General features: G+C 58.3%; 1 protein-coding gene across 4 annotated transcripts in view; it reads left to right on the top strand.

Annotated features, from left to right (window-relative positions):
- The window catches only part of Zfyve28 (zinc finger FYVE-type containing 28), a 95,795-nt gene extending 79,678 nt beyond the window's left edge, over positions 1-16,117 (top strand). For 2 of the 4 annotated variants that reach the window (XM_019210293.2, XM_033758877.1), the window contains 6 exons: positions 774-1,991; positions 11,906-12,060; positions 12,578-12,694; positions 13,835-13,939; positions 14,635-14,738; positions 15,164-16,117. In XM_019210293.2, coding sequence (XP_019065838.2) covers positions 774-1,991; positions 11,906-12,060; positions 12,578-12,694; positions 13,835-13,939; positions 14,635-14,738; positions 15,164-15,295 — 1,831 coding nt within the window. In that variant the 3' untranslated portion in view covers positions 15,296-16,117. Of the gene's footprint in view, positions 1-773; positions 1,992-3,389; positions 3,909-11,905; positions 12,061-12,577; positions 12,695-13,834; positions 13,940-14,634; positions 14,739-15,163 lie in introns of those variants that run through there. The other 2 variants (XM_033758878.1, XM_010641729.1) reach the window with 2 other exon arrangements.
- The last annotated feature ends 2,872 nt before the right edge of the window (positions 16,118-18,989 follow it).

Raw genomic sequence — 18,989 nt, 5'->3', positions numbered from 1 at the left:
AGGCCAAGCCAGGTGCCCTGTCATCCCCTCCTCGGGGGCCTGCCTTTCTCTTTGCGCACTTGTCATCAAAGCCCAACCAACCGTTGTCTGCACAGATGTCTGTCTCACCACAGACCCTCAGCGTCAGCACCTGGCAGCAGCTGATGCTCAGAAATCTTCGTGCAGCGGAGGATGAAAATCTGTACTTTTTTCATGCTTTAGAGTTTTTTTGTTTTTTGTTTTTTTAGAGACAACTCACTCTGTAGTTGAGACTGACCTGGAACTTACTATGTAGCCAGGATGGTCTTGAACTCACAGCAATCCTCCTGCCTCAGCCTCCCAAGTGCTGGGATTACAGGCGGGTGCCACCACACCTGGTTTATGCTTTAGAGATCTTACTGATGCAATCAATGCATTCCTAAGAATCGGGGCATTCTTGTTTCCAGTGAGAGGTTCCAGAGTCTCTCTTTTTTTTTTTGTCCTGGGGATTGAACTTGGGACCTTGCACTTGCAAAGCAGGCAGCGGAACCACTGAGCTAATTCCTCGGCCCCAGAATCTAATTTTTAAGAAAGAAACTATCCTTGTTGGCCCCGTTGCTGTGTGTGGCATGGAGGAGACGAGCCCAGTGCCTTGCTTTGTAGAGGATGAATCGTGTGCTGTGTAAATTCAGTGCAAGTGCTGGTGGCCTGGTTGCTTTTCTGCCATGCAGGCTTCAGGGGCTCCGTGCACTCCTGGCCAAGGAGGCTGTTGTGGCCTTTGGGACACTCATGCTTGTTTTGGTCTTGGCCCATAGGGATCTGCTGCAGGCCCTGACCGAGGAGGAGCTGCACACGCTGGAGCGGAGCCTCTGCGTCTCCCAGGATGTGGAGCTCCCCATCCACACCGATGCCCAGGTGCCCTCTGCCCTGGCACCCACCTTTCCCACGCCACTGCCCCCCAAGGAGCCGCTGTCCGCCAAGGCCCCAGGTCCAGAGGCAGAGCTGGCCTGCTCCATGCAGTATGATGACCAGGAGCTGGAGGAGCTCAGCCGCTTGGTGCACAGGGCCGGGGATGAGATGTCATCTCTGCTCTCGCCACCCAGCGCCTGCCAGTCCCCTGCGCACAGGCCGGGGACCGAGGGCAGCCCCCACAGGGAGCCTTCTCCGGGCAGAGTGCAGCCGAAGTTGGGTGGTGACGAGGAGGAGCGAGTGTTCTTCATGGAGGATGTGGAGGCGGCGGAGGCGCCCACTAGGCCCGAGTCCCCGGGAGGCCCATTTGGGTGGGCAAGTGGTGCCCAGGAGAGAGGGCAGAGCAGGCAGCACGTCGAGGTGGAGGTCGACAGGGCAAAGGAAGAGGACAGGAGCAACAACAACACAGAGGATGGTCGGGCGCGGACGGCTGGAGCCATGGGCTCCACCTGCAGCTGCCTGGACTCCCAACTGTACCTGGACGGCTGGGAGGTGAGCACAGAAGATGCAGAGACAGCGGAGATAATTGCCCACCGGACAGGGGGCATGAAGCTCTCTGCCACTGTCATCTTCAATCCCAAGTCACCTTCCTGCCCAGACTCTGCTGCGGTCACGAAAGACACCCCAGGCCTTGGCGCTTTGCCCCCAGAACCCGGGGCTGAGGAGCCGGGGCAGGGCTCCCACAACTGCTTGCTGCACTCGTGTGTGTGCTGCGGGAGCTGTGGGGACGGCAGGGAGGATGCCATGGAGCGCCTGCGGGAGAAGTGCAGCCCGGGAGGGGTCGTCAGTGCCTCCCACCCCACCACAGGTTTGGCCAAAGCCAGTGACAAGGCCAAGGCCTCTCTGCCCACAGACAATACCCCTTTGTCCAGCAAGTGCCTGGCATCCACCTCAGGACCCCAGCGGGGCACAGCAGGTGGGACCCGAGGAGAGGGTGAGGCCCCGCACCAGCAGGAGGAGCCGGTGGCCCAAGAGCGGGAACTCGGGAAGCCCCCCTTGGCCAGGGGCGACAGCCTGCAAAGAGATGCCACCCAGGAGGAGCCACTGCCGCCCTCAGGCTCTAGGTAAGGCTGGCTCTGCGTCAGGGACCTGACCCCTTGCTTTGCGTTCGGATCTGTCATGCACTGAAGTGAAACAGGTGTGGGCAGCGCCTGGCGCAGACGCCCTCCGGCCTTGCCAGTTGCCTTGGGCAGGCTGAGTGTGCTGCTCACCTCTCTGCTGACTGCCGTGGCTCCTGCGTTGTGCAGACCTGAGGAGAGGCGGCAGCCCTCACAGTGGCCATGGTTTTCAACTGTGTTTCCGGGACCTGTGCCCTTCCCTACCGTCTGCATGGGCCTTGCTGTCCCCTCCTACGGGCAAGAGACTCGTGCTAGCACAGTGGTGTGGGATCTGCAAGACCCGGGTCTGCCACCCCCACCCCCTCCCAGTGAAGGTCCGGGCAGCTGTCACCACATGTCCCACCCACGACCCCCTGCTCTGCAGCTGCATCCAGGAGTCTGGCTGGTGATTCCCCCCCGTCCGGCCCCTCCCTACCTTGGCGGGCCTCCCTGGCTGTCATTTTCACTGGAATGATAGGAACCCCGCAGGGCTTTTGTTGGCACAGCACTGAGGCGGGCCTGTGCTCTGATGTGCTCTCTCCTGGGACATCTCTGCAGGGGATCCCTCGCCCCCCCCCCCCGGGGTCACTGAGGGGTGCACTCCTGTGATGTGCACAGGTGGCCCAGGCCGCAGGGCCACGGCGAGTCCTCTGCTCATTTGGCTTCTCAAGGAGGAAGGAGAGGTGAGGGAAGGCTGGCCACAGTCTCCCGTGCTCTGGGCTGCGCACTGTGCCATGCCGCCCTCCCGGCTGCCGCTCGCTCCTCTCCACCCTCCTCGCGCTGCCCCTCCCAGCTGGTACACCATCTTTGCTGTTACTGGTCCCAGCTTTGCACCCTGCTTCTCTGCTTCCTGGACTCAGCTCAGCTCAGCTCCCTAGGCCTGCAGCTAGGTGAGCACCAGGCAGGGGCCATGTTGGTTTGGATGTGGGTCCCCACCTCTGGGGTGACTGCCCCTGACCCAAGTTCCATGGCCTTGGGAGGGTGTGGGCCCTGGTGGCCACGGAGAAGTGCCCGCAGCCCCACAGGTCCTGCCCATCCTTCCAACAGGGAGGTGCCCAGGCCAGGGGAGGCTGGGTGTGGCCAGCAGCAGAAAAGGAACCTCTGTGGCGAGCCTCCTGTCCCCAGCTGTACGTCCAATTGCTTCTGGAGCCTGTTGGCCAGGTGCCCCCGTCAGCTGCTGGCCTGGGTGGGTCCTCATCTGAGGGCCACTGCTCCACTCTGGCCTCAGCCGTATGGGGGTGCTTATCTCTCCTCCACATCGGGCTGCGGGTGGTCTGTGGCGCTTCTCTGTGGTGAGCCCTGTGTCCTGACCCCGGAGCAGCCAGGATCGTGCTGTCTGGCTGTTGCATGTCTTGGTCCTCCCAGGTCTGAGGATCACAGCCGCCACCAGCTGGAAGGGCTCACAGGGACTTGGCCTAGGACTCCGGCAGCCAGCCTGGCTCTTGGGGCTGTGGGACCTAGGGACGACACCAAGGCCTCCACCTGCAGCACACCCAGAAGAAAAAGCGGGAATGACGGAGCATTTAAAAATCAAGCCTGTGATTCAGTTAGACTCCTGAGAAAGCAAAGACCCGATACCTGCTATGAAGACTGCCCCACGGCAAGGCGGCCATGCACAGGGAGTCTGGGGAGGGAGTATTGTCCCCGCCTGCTCCTTCCTCTGCCCTTGTGTCCTCTCGCCAGGGTCAGGAAGAAATTAGAAGTGGCAGCCAAGCATGGCAGTGCGTGCCTGTAATCCTCGCAATCCTGGAGGCTGAGGCAGAAGATCAGGAGTTCCCGCTCAGCTCATGCGCCTTTAACCACTTAGCAAGATCTCGTCCCAAAAGAAAAGATAAAAAGAGGGCTGGAGATTTAGCTCAGAGGTTCAGTGGCCTGCCTTGCAAGTGCAAGGACCCAAGTTCAATCCCCGGTAACCAAAAGCAAAAACAAACAAAAAGAAAAGATAAAAAGAGGGCTGGAGATTTAGCTCAGAGGTTCAGTGGCCTGCCTTGCAAGTGCAAGGACCCAAGTTCAATCCCCGGTAACCAAAAGCAAAAACAAACAAAAAGAAAAGATAAAAAGAGCCGCCATGGTGTAGCTCAGTGTGAGGCCCTGGATTCAGTTACAAGGGGGTAGAGATAAAGGGGGGTTGATCCTACCAGGCGGGTAGTTTCCTCCTGGAGAGCAACCAGCAGAGGCCCTGCATGGTAGGTGGTGGCATGGCTGAGGCCTGAATGATAGAGAGGCTGGGAGCTGTGCTGTAGTCAGCAGCACCTGTGAGGGCCGCGGTGCAGCGGTGCAGGCGGAGAGAGAGAGAGGAGAGGAGGCGGCATGCGTAGAGGCGGCAGGTCCTTCTCCAAGCAGGGGACAGCAGGGAAGTCACTTGCATGGGAGTTGGTGACATGAGCTGGTGCTGTAAACACCGTCGGAAAACAGCCCTGTACAGTGGACAGCAGCAGGGGAGCCTCGGCACTCCTCGGCTCCAGGTGACCCCTCCAGCTCTTGCGCTACAGCTGGGACAGCTGGAGCCCGGGGGCCAGGCGTGGAGGCTCTGAGCGTGTGCCCACACGAGTGGCCACACACGCACTAGCGCTGTCCTTTACACGCACACACATACATTCAGATCCTCACGTGCACGCTGGCCACACTCAGGCACACTCATAGACATACCCATACAGATCCACACTCCTCAGGCGTCACGCTCATACGTGTGTGCAGACATCCCCACACTCAGTGGGCGAGCAGGGTGTCCCCTCCCCTCCTGCCACCCCAGCACGGTTGGGGGTGCCCGGCCTCCCAGGACATGAGGTGGAGTGAGGCTCTGCCCAGGCTGGCACCTGGGGGCGTGGCAGGGGCAGCACGAATCGCCAGTGGCTTCGGGGCGCAGTGCAGGGAAGGGCTGCCTCCCTCACAGACCCAGAGCTCTCCGTCCTCCCTCTGCCCCTGCTGTCCTCCAGCATGCAGGGCTTGCACCCTCTGCTAAAAGCACGAATCACGCCTACTGCTGCAGCGTTCAGTGCTGAAATCCGTGGAGCAAACACAGCAGATGTCCACTCTTTGCAAAGCTCTTTTATGTGGTTAACGTTGATCTCCAGCTTACACTGACTTGAGTGAGTTAGGCCACAGTGACACGTTAGGTGTGATTATTGCTTTTGAGTGCTTTATTAGGAGGGTGTTTTACCAGGATGAGTGACTTCCCCTTGCACTTTGGCTCCCGGCCTCATGTCCTTGCTGTGTTTCCAAGCAGTGGCGGCACCCACACTGGGCTCTGCGGTTCTGGGCTCCCATCCTGACTGGACTCCTACAGTTCTGTGGAAAGGAGCAGGTCTGGGGCCTATAACCCGCTGGCACTACCTAGCAGGCGAGAGTCTTGGGCTTGGATTGTAGATTCCATTCTGTGCCTCCGCCTCCTGGGGCCTGTACATCTCTTTTGCCTCTCAGGAGGATCCTCACTGAGCCCAGGGACCACTCACCCCGTGCAGGATCAGCACGGATCAGCTCAGAATCCTCCTTAACACAAAAAGACCCTTTCCTCAAAAAGTCCGTCACAGGTTCTGGGGATTTGGTGTGGACACATCCGTGTTGGGCGTCACTGCTCAGCCACGGCTGTATCTGAGTCCTGTGCTCCTTCAAGGACAGGCTGTCATAGGCCCTGTCTTCCTGACCCCACAGGAGAGGACCCGAGAAAGGACCACATGTGGTCAGGTGTGAGTCCTGGGGCTTATTGTCTCCTGGATCACTGCAGAGAGCGTGGATCCGCAGAGGAGAGCGTATGTGGGCTCCTTGCCTGCTCAGCAGCTGTGCCTTGGAGGGCCACGTGCAGGGCTCTTTCAGGGAACGGAAGTGACAGAGCAGTGCACTTTCCTGCACCCTATGTCAGGGAGATCAGTGCCCAGCAGCACTTGTACAAGGTGGGGACAGGAAGAGAGCCTGGCAGGCGTGGGGTTTGTGACCAGTGGTTAGCAAAGGTGTTTCTGATGGGAGCACATTGGAACAGATCCCCAAGAACTGCAGGCTCCAGGGGTGCCCTACAGAGCAGAGCTCAGGCTGCCTCTAGCTGGCTTGTTGGCACTGGTGAGGCGCAGGGAGCAAGAAGGAGCCGTGCAGCCACCCTCATGGTCTGACTTCTGCGTGCCGGGGGGGCCCCGGCCCCTCAGCTGCACACCCAGGCTTATACGGGGAGCAGCCACTCAGTTCTGAAATGTCACACAGGACCTCCAGGCCTGTCTCCTCTGCCCTGGGGACAGGCTCATGAACTCAGGAGGACACTCCAAGAGAATGTGACACTCGAGTGGCCACCAGTCTCCAGCTAGTGTCCGTGGAGCACAAGGGGATGGTGGCATTGGGCAGCACCAGCCCACTGACAGGCAGCTGTACAGCTAGGATCCCCGCCCCCATGTCCCACCCTTTGGGCCCAGTGTTTCATGGACCAGCACCTGCTCTCCTGGTCTCAGTCCAATCCTCCTGTTGTCATCTGGATAGGAGCTTCTCCCTGCTTGTGTCCCTACCATTCCCACAGGGACCTGGTGCTGACGTAGGAGCTGCTGAGAGAAGACTTGGCTTCCTAGGAACAGTCCTGTGTGTGTTGCCTCTGAGGGGCTGGAGGGGAAGCAGCAGGGAGGTGTGGTCTCTTCAGAAGACCTGTGGGCCTCTTGGGCCTGTTGGGCTGACAGAGGTGCAAGGCCCTCTAGCTGTGGTGGCGCTGGCAGTGCGTCACTGTCACAGAGTGCCGTGAGCCAGGTGGCTGATGCTGCAGAGAGAGCCAATCGCCTTCCGGTCCTGAGCTGGAAGTGTCTGAGATCAGGGCACTGGAGAGCTGGTCCCTTCCGGGGCTGTGAGAGAGGCTCTGTCCCTAGCCCCCCTCCAGCTCCTGGTGGCGCCTGCCATCCTTGGTGACCTAGGCTCAGGCTTCCCCTCACCTCCTCGGTCTTCACGTGGCCTTCACCCTGCGTGTATGTCTGTGGCCGAAGTTCTCTTTTCATGAGGACGCTGGCCTTATTACTGGATCAGGGCCGCCCAGTTCCAGCGTGACCTCATGTGAACCAGTGACATCTCCCATGGCCGTTTGCAAAAGGCCACTTCTGAGGTCCTGGGGGCTGGGACCTTGACACACACCCCTCCCTGCTGGATCTCTTTGGTGTAGACTTCCAGGGTTCTTGCCAGGGAGAGGCTGTCCCTCTGATGACAGTCCCCGCTGTGTTCTGCGTGGCTGCTGTGACTGGAAGACAGTTCGGGGGCCAGTTTCCAGAAGGGAGTCTCTGTTAGTCTCAAGCCACGGCATCCAGGAAGCAGAGAGAAGGGAGGGCAGGGACAAGGACACTTCCAGGTCACACCCGGTGACCACCTCCATCCGGGCCCCACCTCCTATAGTACGGTCTGCATGCACTCATCCTCCAGTGGGGCCCCCAGTGAGCAGTGCTCCATCACCCAGTCGCCTTCCGGAAGCCCCTCAGAACACGAGACATTTGGGGCCGTCTAGATCTAAACGGCTGCAGAGCTGCACCCCAGTTTCACTCTGGACTCACACAGAAGCAACCAGCCCATTCTGTGGGTGGCAAACTCAGCCCTGGAGGTGTCCCAGGAGGTGTCTGGGGCCAAGTGTGACTGGGCCAGAGGCCTTCATGTCCAACCCCCCAGGCAGGCCGCGCTCACCTGTCCAAGCCTCCGCTCTCCTCTTCATCTGGTTGGGCACATTGCTGCCCCTCTGTAGGTTGGCTGGGCCCTGCTGTGCCTGTCCCACCTTCCACCTCTTCTTGACATCCTCCAGCCCAGGCTCCAGGGGAAGGCGCCTCACCCTGCATGGCTTCCGAGCTGACACCCACCCTTCAGCCACCCTATGTCCATGGGGGCGGGACTCCGTCCCAGTACCCGTGTCCTCGGTGATGGGCCCGCATGTGGGCACTCGGCCCTCACCCCCCTGGGCTGTGTCTCTCAGGCATGTCCGTGGAGCGTCCTGTAGGGAGCCCTGTCACCCCACCTGTCTGTCCCTCCCCCACATCACAGCCTGCCCCCAGGCTTCCCCTCCAGGAAGCTTCCTGACATCCCATGTGCCTCTCCGCCCTGACGAGGAGGCCTTCTGCTCACTCCTGTAATGACACCTGTTTGTGGCTCTTGCGCTACACTTCTGGGGATCAAGCTCAGGGTGCTCTACCACTGAGCTACATCCCTAGTCCGTTTTTTTTTTTCGTTTTTTTTTTTTGAGAGAGGATCTGGCCAGGTTTCCTAGGTTAGCCTCAAACTTATCCTCCTGCTTCAGCCTCCTAAGTAATTGGAATTATAGGCATGTGCTACCAATCCTGGCTGTGTTACACTTTCCTCATTGTGTGATAATTACTTTGCATGTTCATCTCTGCTGGCAAATGCTGAGCTCTTAAGGACTGAGCTGTGCATTTCCTACCTTGTAGCTGCTGCTTATTCCATGTTTTTAAGACAGGAGGATGGTGGATGGATGGACGGATGGATGGATGGGTGACTGGATGGATGAGACTATGGGTGGATGAGTGATTGGATGGCTGGTTGGATGGGTGGGTGGTTGGGTAGCAGATAGATGACTTTCACTAGTGTCTGCATCAGGCCTAAGGTGGCTCACTAGAATGCTATGCAGCTGTGCACATGTCCACGCTTTCCTGTATCCAGGTGCACATCAGCACTGCTTTTGGAGCCCCCAGTCCCTCTTGTGGATCCTTGATTTACTGTTACTGAGGGCTTTTCAGAATGGGCCAAGGGTTCATAGATTAATTTCTCTGATTTTATAAGCAGAACATCTGTGGTGCTGTTATTTTTTCCGCACTGGTGCTCTTTCTTCTTCCATGGGTTCAGGAACTCCAGGCAATAAGTGCCTTTTTTCTGTCTAGAAACTCAGTTGCTAACTGCATCCAATTCACTGGGGCTTAAGAAGTGTTTAGAACATGTTGCATGCCTGTAATCCCAGGCTCAGGAGGCTGAGGCAGGAGGATCACTGTGAGTTTGAGACCAGCAGCCTGGGCTACATAGTGAGTTCCAGGTCAGTCTCAACTACATAGTGAGACCCTGTCTCAAAAAACAACCAAAAAAAAGAAGTGTTTAGAACTGAAAGTTAAAGCTCGGTAAGATCCTGTCTGCTGTGTTCAGCATCCCAGAGTGTGGCAGTTCCCCTCACTGCTCTGTAATGAAATAGGATGTTTTACCCCACGAGTGCTGCTTGAGAGAAGCCCTTTGGCAAGTTCTCAGCTGTGCCATTGCCAGATGTGGACACTGCTGAAGACGCAGGCCAGAAGTGTGGTGTCAGCGTGACTGCTGAGGATGGCGCTGTTTCTCCCTCCTGGCCATTTCGTGGCAGTGCAAAGCCAGGACAATGTTGGGGACTTTGAATCCCTCAGGGAAGGGTCCTGTACCTCCTGACCGTCCTGTCTGTGACCAGGCTCTTTTGGGGACCCCTTTGCCTCACTCTGTCCCTCCGGCTCTCCTGCCACTCTGCCAGGGCTTGAGATGCCTGGGTAGGCAGCAGGAGAGGGCTCTTCCTGGGAAGGGAAGGACTCTGGGGCCGAGGGGAGACAGTATTCAGCAGCCGACCTCTGCTCCTCTAAAGTCAGGGCCCCTCCCCGACTCCTCACTGCTGGGTAGTGCACAGTAATGCCCTGCTCTCCGCAGTGGCCTCAAGTCTATCCAGGGGAGCCCAAGAGGACACGACTTCCTACCACAGGCCCTCTCCTTGGAGTAGCAGCGGTGGTTATTCTCATTGTAGAAGCTGATTCTTGATCACAGGGGGGACTTTGGAAAGCAATAATGTATCTGCAGTGCTACTGTTCAGCAGTGTAACATGGACAGTCTCTGCCTATATCTGCGGACATGATGGCTCTCATGTTTAAACTCTTACCATTCTCATTGGACACCTTAACGTTTCCAGTGTTGTTAGCGTCCCTCCAGTGTTCTGCCTTGGGGTGAGACTTGATTTGCTGACTCACCCCACTGTTGCTGGCCATCTAGAGTATGAGCTGGCTGGTCCCTGACTGAGTTTGCCAAGTGATTGTGAGGAAAACATACTTTTCTATTGCTTGTTCTTATTTTTGTTTGGAGGATGTTTTATTTGAGACCGTGTCTTGGTTACTTTTCTCTCGTTGCTGAGACAAAATACTCGACACCCGAAGGTACAGGGGAAAGGTTGATTTAGCTCACAGCTTGCAGAGGCTTCAGTCCATAGTCGGCTGGCTCCAAGGCAGGTGGCACAGGGCAAAGGGGCAACAGCTCATGGCAGACTGAAGTTAGCAAAGTAACAAGTGACCTTGACAGCATCTTTCTGCCCCTTTTACCTTATTCAGACTACTTAGGGTGGGCAGCACTCACATCCTTAATTAACCCTGGGGCCCTTGGGCCTAGCACTGCACCATGAATCAGTCACACACTAGATCCAGCTGCATCAGAAAAAGCCCACCGATGACTGCATGAGGCTTTGGGGGGCATCTGGACAGAGCCACAACAGCCAGTGTCCTGCTGTGTAGACTGGGCCAGCCTTGGACGCCCCGTGTAGCCCAGGCTACACAATGTTGTGAGTCCTCCAAGTTGTTTTTTGTTTGTTGTTCAAGAGTAACTCTGGGTTCCTTGTATTTCCATGTGGGTCCTGTGGGTCTCTGCACCATGTATCCGGGGCTCGAGTTGTCCATGAGGGGCTCCTGCCAGGGGTCTCAGACCAAGGTCAGTTTTCCATGCCATCGCTCCAAGCCTGGGCTCCTTAGCAGTCCTGTTTCCCATGAGTGGGCCCCCTCTTAGGGCCTTGCTCTTAAACCGGACAGCTCGGCACCCCACATTTGATGCCACAGCGTGAAGGTCCGGCGTGGGAGGCAGACCACACAAATGGACCTGGGCTCCAGGAGAGAAAACAGACAGTGTTGCACTGGCCACTGATGGCAACTTACAAAAACTGATGAATATTTCTAGATAAACAAAAAAAGTATATCCAAGAGACAACATTAGAAATAGGAAATAAGAAAGCAAATAGCAGAAATTAAAGTGTCAAGGGTAGAAGTGGAAGAAAAAGCTGGGGAAGTTTCCCAGAGAGTGGGAAGAGGAGACCAGATAGACAGTAGGATATAAATTGTCCTAGGGTGGGGCAGGGGCTCTGCTGCTGCAGAGACATGCCTGTTAAATAGACACAGTGAACCCCAAATAGCAAACCTGATAAGCCCAGGCCACTGGGAGGACGGGAAGGGACACGTATGGGTGTCCTGTGCCTGCTCTCACAAAGCACCACAAGCTGGGCTGCCCAAATCCCATGCATTTTCCCTCAGAGCCTGGAGGCCAAGAGTCCAACACTGGCTGGACCCCTGTCCGCCGAATGTGGCGTTTCCTTCTGCCCTCCCGCTCCTGTGGCTCCGGGTGGTCTTTGGCTTGTGGCTGTGTCATAGAGTCTCTGGCTCTCTGGCCTTGTGGCCCTCCCGCCCCGTTGTGTGTCTCTGCTCCCTCTCCTGTGTCATATAAGGACACTTTTCATTGGGATTAGGACCCAGGATCTTAACATCTCCAGATCCTTTGCTGAATTCCACTTGCAAAGACCTTTTTCCATCCCCATTCCTTGGTTCCAAGGGCCGGGGTGTGGACACATCTTTTGAGGGGCACTTTTCTGCCCCCCTCAGGTTCACAAGAGATGAGTAGGAGCTTGCATAGGAGGCAGCGAGCAGAGGATACTAAACCGTATGCAGGACGGAGCGGCATAAACTTGAGGCCTGGCTGAGTGGAAGGTCCAGGCAGGCAGGCACTGGGGCAGAGCCACGTGGTTTTCAAGTGGGACGCAGGGGTTAACTGGTGGCACTTTGAAGCCGAGTTACAGGAAGTAGCTGCCTGGGTGCCTGGGCTCCTTGGAGCCAGAGTCCCAGGACAGGTTTTCTCCTCGACGCCCCACCCCACACCCACCATCTCCTTCTCTGCAGTGGCTCCATGTTGGTTTCCTGTGTCACAGTCAAGACTGGGCTGGAGGTGGCCCCTGCAGTCACACCTGTCACCCCCATGGTCACAAGAGAGAAGATCCGGTCCAGGTTCCATGGCAGCCACGACCTGATCCACCGGCTCTTTGTCTGCATCTCAGGTGTGATGTCTGGGCCCAGGACGCACACAGGCTGGAGGACACTTGGGGCGCAGTTCAGGGAACCAGAGGCCAGTGGGCTGGCATAGCACTTCTTGGCCTTGCTGGAGGGCAGCAGTGTGTCCAGTGCACAGCCAGGGCTCCTCAGGAAGGAGCTCTGCAGGTGCGGGTGGGGCTTTTCTCCAGGAGTGGCTGGGTCACAGCGAGGGTGGGTGTAGCAGCAGCCCGAATCCTCCTGGATAAGCTCTCCCTGGCTGCTTCCGTGGTGTCTGTGCTGAGGCCCCATGGTCAGTTCTTTGGGACTGTGTGTCAGGGGGCTGGGGGCTGTGCCGTTGCTGGGGTCGCTGGGATGGTGACTCGATAGTGTGCAGTGCAGTTGGGCACTGCGGGCAGTTTAGTGGTGGTGGCTGTGCCGTCCCATGGCCTGTGACGGGCCATGCAGGAAGTCTGCCTTCCCTCCCAAGGGCTGGGACTTGCCCTTCCTGTCCCCTGTCCCGCGCACTGTGATCCTCTCCCTTAGGGGTGGCTGACCAGCTGCAGACAAACTACGCAAGTGACCTAAGGAGTATCCTCAAAACCCTGTTTGAGGTCATGGCCACCAAGCCAGAAGCGGATGACAAGGAGAAGCTGAAGAAGGGTGAGTACCACCCAGGATGGGCTCTGAGGCCTCTGCCTACTGCACCGCCCACCCCCAGGAAGGGGGTGCACAGAAGACTGCCCTGCTGCTCTGAGGCAGCCATGCATCTGGGCTTTGTGTGACCCAGTGTGCAGCCCCTCTGCAGGGACCAGGGATGCAGCCTGGGGAGGACAGCAAGGGCCCATCAGAAGTGGGGAGACCTGGCCTCCCTCTCAAAGGCAAGGCCAGATGTGAGTCACTCTTATCCGTCTGTCAAAGCATTCGGAGGCCCCAGTGAAGGGAGGGGACGTGGGCCATCTCCCCATGGGGAGTGACAGAAGCTACTGCTGGCCTTGATCTGCCTGTGTACATATTTCTCACACCAGAGGGGTGTGTGTGTGTGTGTGTGTGTGTGTGTGTGTGCCCCTGTGCACACAGGCACATGCACACACACACTTGCCTGTACGTGCATGCCTTGCTCACACCCATGCGCACAGCAGGTGCCTGCTGAGAGAGAGGCGTCGGGCAGGGAGGTTCTGCGGCATGGGGACTTGGCCCTCTATCCCTGAAGGTGCGGGTGGGAAGGAGGGGCCAGACACGTTTGCTGTCCCTGTGCCGGACAGAAGCACCTGTTCTGAGGGCTGCCTTTACCTTAGGGCTACTGCTTATGGGGTATCTGGGAACATGGGACATGGTGGCTGGTCCTGGAAGTCCTGTCCTGCAGCTTTGCCCGGCAGGGACATCCTTACTGGTGAGGAAGAGCATGTGTCCAACCCAGCTCTGCTGGAAGCCACACAGCCAGGCCCCTTCCTGATGGGGAATCTAGGCAGGGCCCTCCTTGAAGACAGTATTCAGAACTGTTGAGCACTGTTATGCACACAGGGACTGTGGGCTTCTTGGGCCACACTGAATGGGGCCCACAGAATCCCTGCCTATGGTAGGGGCAGGACTGGACACCTGTGGGGAGGAGTCTCCATGGTCTCAGGGCCACCTTGCTGTGCCAGGGGGGGCCTCAGGAGGGAGACCCTGCCAAGGTCGACACCCTGCTTGCTGAGGTGGCCACACCATTCACCACATGCTACACTCTGGGCTCGGGAACACCCAGGCAGCCCACAAGGGACAACTGATAGCACCACTGCGTGGCCTTCCTTTCTCCTCCAGTCACCCAGACCCTGCGGAGTGCAGCCTTGGAGGACTGTGCCCTGTGCCAGGAAACCCTGTCGTCCTCTGAACTTGTGGCCAAGACCCGTGATGGAGACTTTGAAGGTGTGTGGGGAACTGTGGGCCAGGCTCATGTGGTGTCCGCAGACTCAGGATCCTGAGGGCTGTAGCCCCCAGGAGTGCCCGCTACTGTGCCAGTCTTTGGCTTCCAGCGGGCACATGCTGCAGCGTGTGGAGCACGGAGGCATCAGGCACCCCCACCGGATGCCACCACCACCCTTGTGCCTGGAGGGGTCTCACGTGGCCGTCTCAGGGAATGCTGGGACAGTGGTGGGGCGCTCCTCAGGGAGTGGAGGGGGCTGCAGGGTCTGGCCTGGTCATGTGGGATCTGTGAGCCCCACTCTTGTCAGGAGTCAGCTGGGGTCCAGGCAGTGGCTGTCAGGGGAGGGAGCTCAGGGAGTTTGGAGGTGCTGCAGCATACTTGTGGGGGGGCCCAGGCCCTTGTGGGGGCTGCCAACAGTATCACTCAGATGCATGAGGACAGCTGGCTGGGAGGGCTCGGGGTCACCCATTGGAGAACCCCCTCCCCTTTGCGTATCCGGAGTCCGGGTGGCCTGGCCTGGGCCCGCAGCGGGGTGTGACTGCAGGCCCTGCGGATGGCAGTGAGGGGGGTGCCTTGTGAGCCACCCGTTTCCAGAAATGCTAGCCGGCCACTGAAGTCTAGGGTGGCCCCTAGGAGAGGGGTCAGGCACTGTCCACCGCCTGGCTGTTGCTGATGGCCCTGGCTCTCCTTGTGACAGACCCCCCTGAGTGGGTGCCAGACGAGGCCTGCGGCTTCTGCACCGCGTGCAAGGCGCCCTTCACCGTCATCCGCAGGAAGCACCACTGCCGCAGCTGCGGGAAGGTGGGTGGAGCCCGTGGGTATGGCCTTGGGGCTGGGGGTCAGACCAGCATCCTGGGGGCTGAGGAGGCCTTTGGGGCCCTCGAGCAGGCGCCTCTTGGAGTCCCAGGCCTGCTCTGATTCCAGGCACCAAGCTGCACCTGGACGGCACCTGCGTCCAGCCCTGGCCACTCAGAGCCAGGGCCAGGTTAGGCACAGAGGACCTGAGCAAAGGCCTGCGGTAGCCTCTGCAGGGCCTGGATGTCCCTCAGGACCCCAGAATCCTGGGCTAAGTCTTGCTTGTAGTTCCCCAAGGTCCCAGCTCTGTCACCCATGGGGCCAGGGCTGGCAGAGCCCCCAACCGTGGTGCCCTGCCAGTGTGGGTGGGGGGCTGTGGGGGGCTGACCTGGGACCCTCTGCTCACTGCCTGCCACCCACCCTGGTTCCAGATCTTCTGCTCTCGCTGCTCCTCCCACTCGGCGCCACTGCCCCGCTATGGACAGGTGAAGCCTGTGCGTGTGTGCACGCACTGCTACATGTTCCACGTCACGCCCTTCTACAGTGACAAGGCGGGCATGTGACACATGGCCCGGCGCTCCTGGACCCGCCGGGGCTGCTGGGAAGAAGCTGGGGTGCTGCAGGAGGGCCCGCCGCGTCTCGTCAAAGCCACAGCCTTGCCCTCCTGTCCTGGCTCCCACCTGGGGGGACCCCAGCCCAGGCATGGGGCAGGCAGAGGTCAGCCTCACTGGCCCTGGGGCCTGGCAGCTCTTCACAGGCAGTGTACCTGGCTGAGCAGGACTGGGCTCTTCTGCCATCATCGGAGCTCTGCTCTGCTGTGTGTGCCAGGGCGGGAGAGCAGCCACTCTGCGCAGCCTCATCTGGCAGTAAATCTGCAGGGAGTTGTGCAGCCCAGGGCCACGGCTCCCTGTGTGCGTCCTGCCCACCGCACTCCCCAGTGCCCACTGCCCACCTCAGGACCCCGCTTAAAACACGCGTCTCATTTTTTCTGGGAGGGGAATGCAGCAAGCGGACCCGGTGGTCCCCTGGGCGAGCGGACCTGCCCCCAGGCAGACTCACCGTCAGAGTCTCTCGGGCCCCTGCTTGGTTGGTGTGACCCCTTTCCCTGTACCCCTCGGGCAGCTGGGGCCCAGGCTGGCTCTCAGTGGCCCTGGTCCAGACACCTCCTCAGGCTTCGATCTCAGGCTTCACATTGCAATGACGATTGCAGTTTTATTTTTAGAGAGATGACACCTATCGCTTCTTTTATAGGATGAAACCAGTTACTGCCTAGCAGTAGAAATGGCTTCTGTGGGGGGAGAGAGTGTGTAACAGAGGAAATATTATGTATTGAGATTATTTTTATTTTCTAAATGCTATAATTCAAAATCATTTCCATAAATCTGTTTAAGGATTGCAGATGCTCTCGTGTCCTCTGTGAATACTGAATCCTTTTTCTTCGTCTGGGAAGCCCTGTTGTCTGTGCTGACACGGAGCACTTGAAGGGCAGCACGCGACTTCTGCCAGCCCCCAGGAGAGGGGTGGCCACCCGCTGTCCGGTGTGAGCCTGTCCCCCCACCCCAGAGAGCGCTATCTTCCGGCGGTTGGCCCGTCCTGGCCTGTGTGTGGGATGCGAAGGGTAGGGGTAGGGAGCCCTGGGAGGCCACAACAGCTGCTAGACCCTCTTCCTAGTAAGGACATTTCAGGACACTGCTTCTTCCGGGAAGAGCAGAAGAGGTGGGGCATTTCTGGCTGCCCACTGCTTGACCCCAGCCTCCTGTCCCCCCCTTGTCCTCACACCGGTGACAGGTATGCCGCAGTGGAATCTTTAGCTGTCTGGAGAAGGTGTCCCTGCTGCCAGGGACCAAGAAGCCAGTCTACACTGAGTGTGCCCCCCTGTCCTCACAAGCACCCACAGTGGTGTGTCCTCCGTGTCCAGCAGGTCGGAGGTGGGTCTGCTCTCTGGCCAGCATGACTGCCCTTGGGGCCTCGAGCCCCATTTGCCCAGGAGTGATGGTCCCTTGGACTTATGCTAAACCCACATCCCTTGGCCACTTTGCCCTCACATGGCTTTCCACACCCAAGGAGCAGAGCCAGGACCGAGATAGTGCAGCTCAGGAGGGATCAGAAGGCATGGCTGGCCGCCCGCCCCCAGCAGGGGCTCAGGGCTGGAATCCCCTAGGTGGGCAGAGAGTGTGCTTAGAGGCAGCCTCCTGCCTCAGGCCCCATCCTCACTGCCCCTGTGGTCCTTCCGCTTCCGTGTCCTGGCTTCATACATGCCTGCCACAGTCCCCACAACAGTCCCTCAGAAGAGCAGGATTCCTGTGTTCTGACGGGAAACAGAGGCTCACAGAGGCTCATAAGCAGCAGAGCTGGGCCGTGGAGTGAGCTGGGGAACACGCCCTGCTGGCGCCTGTGACCACCCATCTGGAGACAGGACTCACACTGCCTTCCAGCCTGAATTTGTTTCCTCAGCACACCCAGCCCAGCTTGGGGTGACAGCGGGGGCTTGAGGCCAGGTGGGCAGCCCACAGCAGTCCAGCACCCCAGATGTAGCATGCAGCTCTCACAGGGTACCCAGGAGTAGGTGCAAGATGGGGCTCTGGGGAGGAGGCCCCTGGCTTCCTGAGAGATGCCTGCTTGACCTTGGGAGGTGGCATGGGTAGGGACAAGGGTGCCCCCATGCTGTGCTGCCCTTTCCCCTGCAGGTGGCTTGGGGGTCCCTACACACCCACATTAGGGCTCCAGAGGTGCTCTGTGGCCTGCAGCCAGTCCTGGTGAGGTCACCCCACTCCATACTCGACTGAGTCTTGGGCCACAACTAGGGCAGCAGAGGACTCTTGGCTCAAGCATCACCAGTTGGTGATGATGGTACTGGAGGCCTCTGGAGGCTGAGTCCCCCATCCCTTCCTGTGATTTAGGCATATGCTCCGGCCAGAGTCCACCGGCTGCAACCCCTAGTGACCACCAGGGGGCACCCCACTGCCTCCCAGGGGTCACCTGGCTTCCATCTCTGCCTGCTTCCCCACACTGGCCCCTTGTAGCCAGTTGCTGTGGGCCTAGGTGTAGAGGGTCTGGAGAGGCCTGTGCCAGGCATGGCAGTGAAGGAAGGCCAGCAGATCATGTCCCATGGCTCTGAGAGGCCAGGAAAGAGGAAGCCAGACCCCTTGAACAACCAGGGAGAGGCGGGCAGCTTCACAGTACCTGTAGGCCTAGGGCCTTCTGGTCTCTGCAGGAGGTGGAGAGGCTGGCAGGACCCAGAGTGCCCGCTGCATGCCACCCTCATGCCCCAGAGAAATGAGGGGCTTTTCTCCTAGGCCCACCTCTACCAGGCAGCCTTCCTTGATAGTGCTGCCTCCCCACCCCTAGTTCCCTCGAGAGCCCCTGTGCCTCATGGGGAAGGACCCCTCCCCTGCTCCCTGGGACACAAAGGCCCTCACAGGCACGTGAGCCCAACAACGGCAGTGAGGCCAAGCTCAGCCCCCACTCAGCTGCCCTGCCACCAGGGAGGCCACTCTGACACCAGATGGGGGCCTGGTCCACACCCACATCCCTTGGTCATGGCTCCCCAGCCCCCGTAAAAGCTCTGGAAGGAAAAATTTATTTTGTTTCTGGACAGTTTTGGCTATGAGAAATTCTTTTAATTTAACAATTGCTAAAAACAATAAGAAATATGAATAGAAAAAAATTACAGTTGCTAAGTTGTACAGGGTGCTGTAAGCTAATGGGAAAACCTTGAAAAGTGAGAGAAAAAACCACCCCACCTATTGCTCACAAATACAATGAACTCTTTTCTTATTTTAAATCCAGAAGTAATGTGAACACTCGGTTTGCACAGACCTCTAATTACATCTTCATGTGTCTTGATTTTGTTGTTCTTTGTGTTCTGCAGGCAGTGTTCCCCTGCGTGTGGAAGTTTCTGGAAGGCCCACAGAAGCTCAGAGGCCTGGCTGGGTGCCTAGCGCTGGCCAGCCTGGTGCTGGCTCCACCCGGGGCTCTGAGCAGAGGCCTGCAGCCCTGGGTCCACTTCTGGGGTGGAGTAGGGAGCAGGGCCTTGGAGCACTTGCCCACTTAGGGTGATGTTCCCATTTTGTTATTTCCTGGGCACTCACTGCTGCCGGGGCTCTCCAGGCATTCTGCTTCCCACCCCAAGAGGCAGGTGTGACAGTCTCATTTTATTTATTATTTTTATAGCCCATTCTTACAGTACACAATGGTTACATCCATCAGGTGTAGTGGGTACATGGACATAACACTTTTTCTTTTTTTTTTTTTTTT

The sequence above is a fragment of the Fukomys damarensis genome, unplaced genomic scaffold, assembly GCF_012274545.1.
Source record: "Fukomys damarensis isolate Sample0158 unplaced genomic scaffold, DMR_v1.0_HiC HiC_scaffold_35, whole genome shotgun sequence".
Lineage (NCBI taxonomy): Eukaryota > Metazoa > Chordata > Mammalia > Rodentia > Bathyergidae > Fukomys > Fukomys damarensis.
This window is presented reverse-complemented; position numbering and strand designations above follow the sequence as displayed.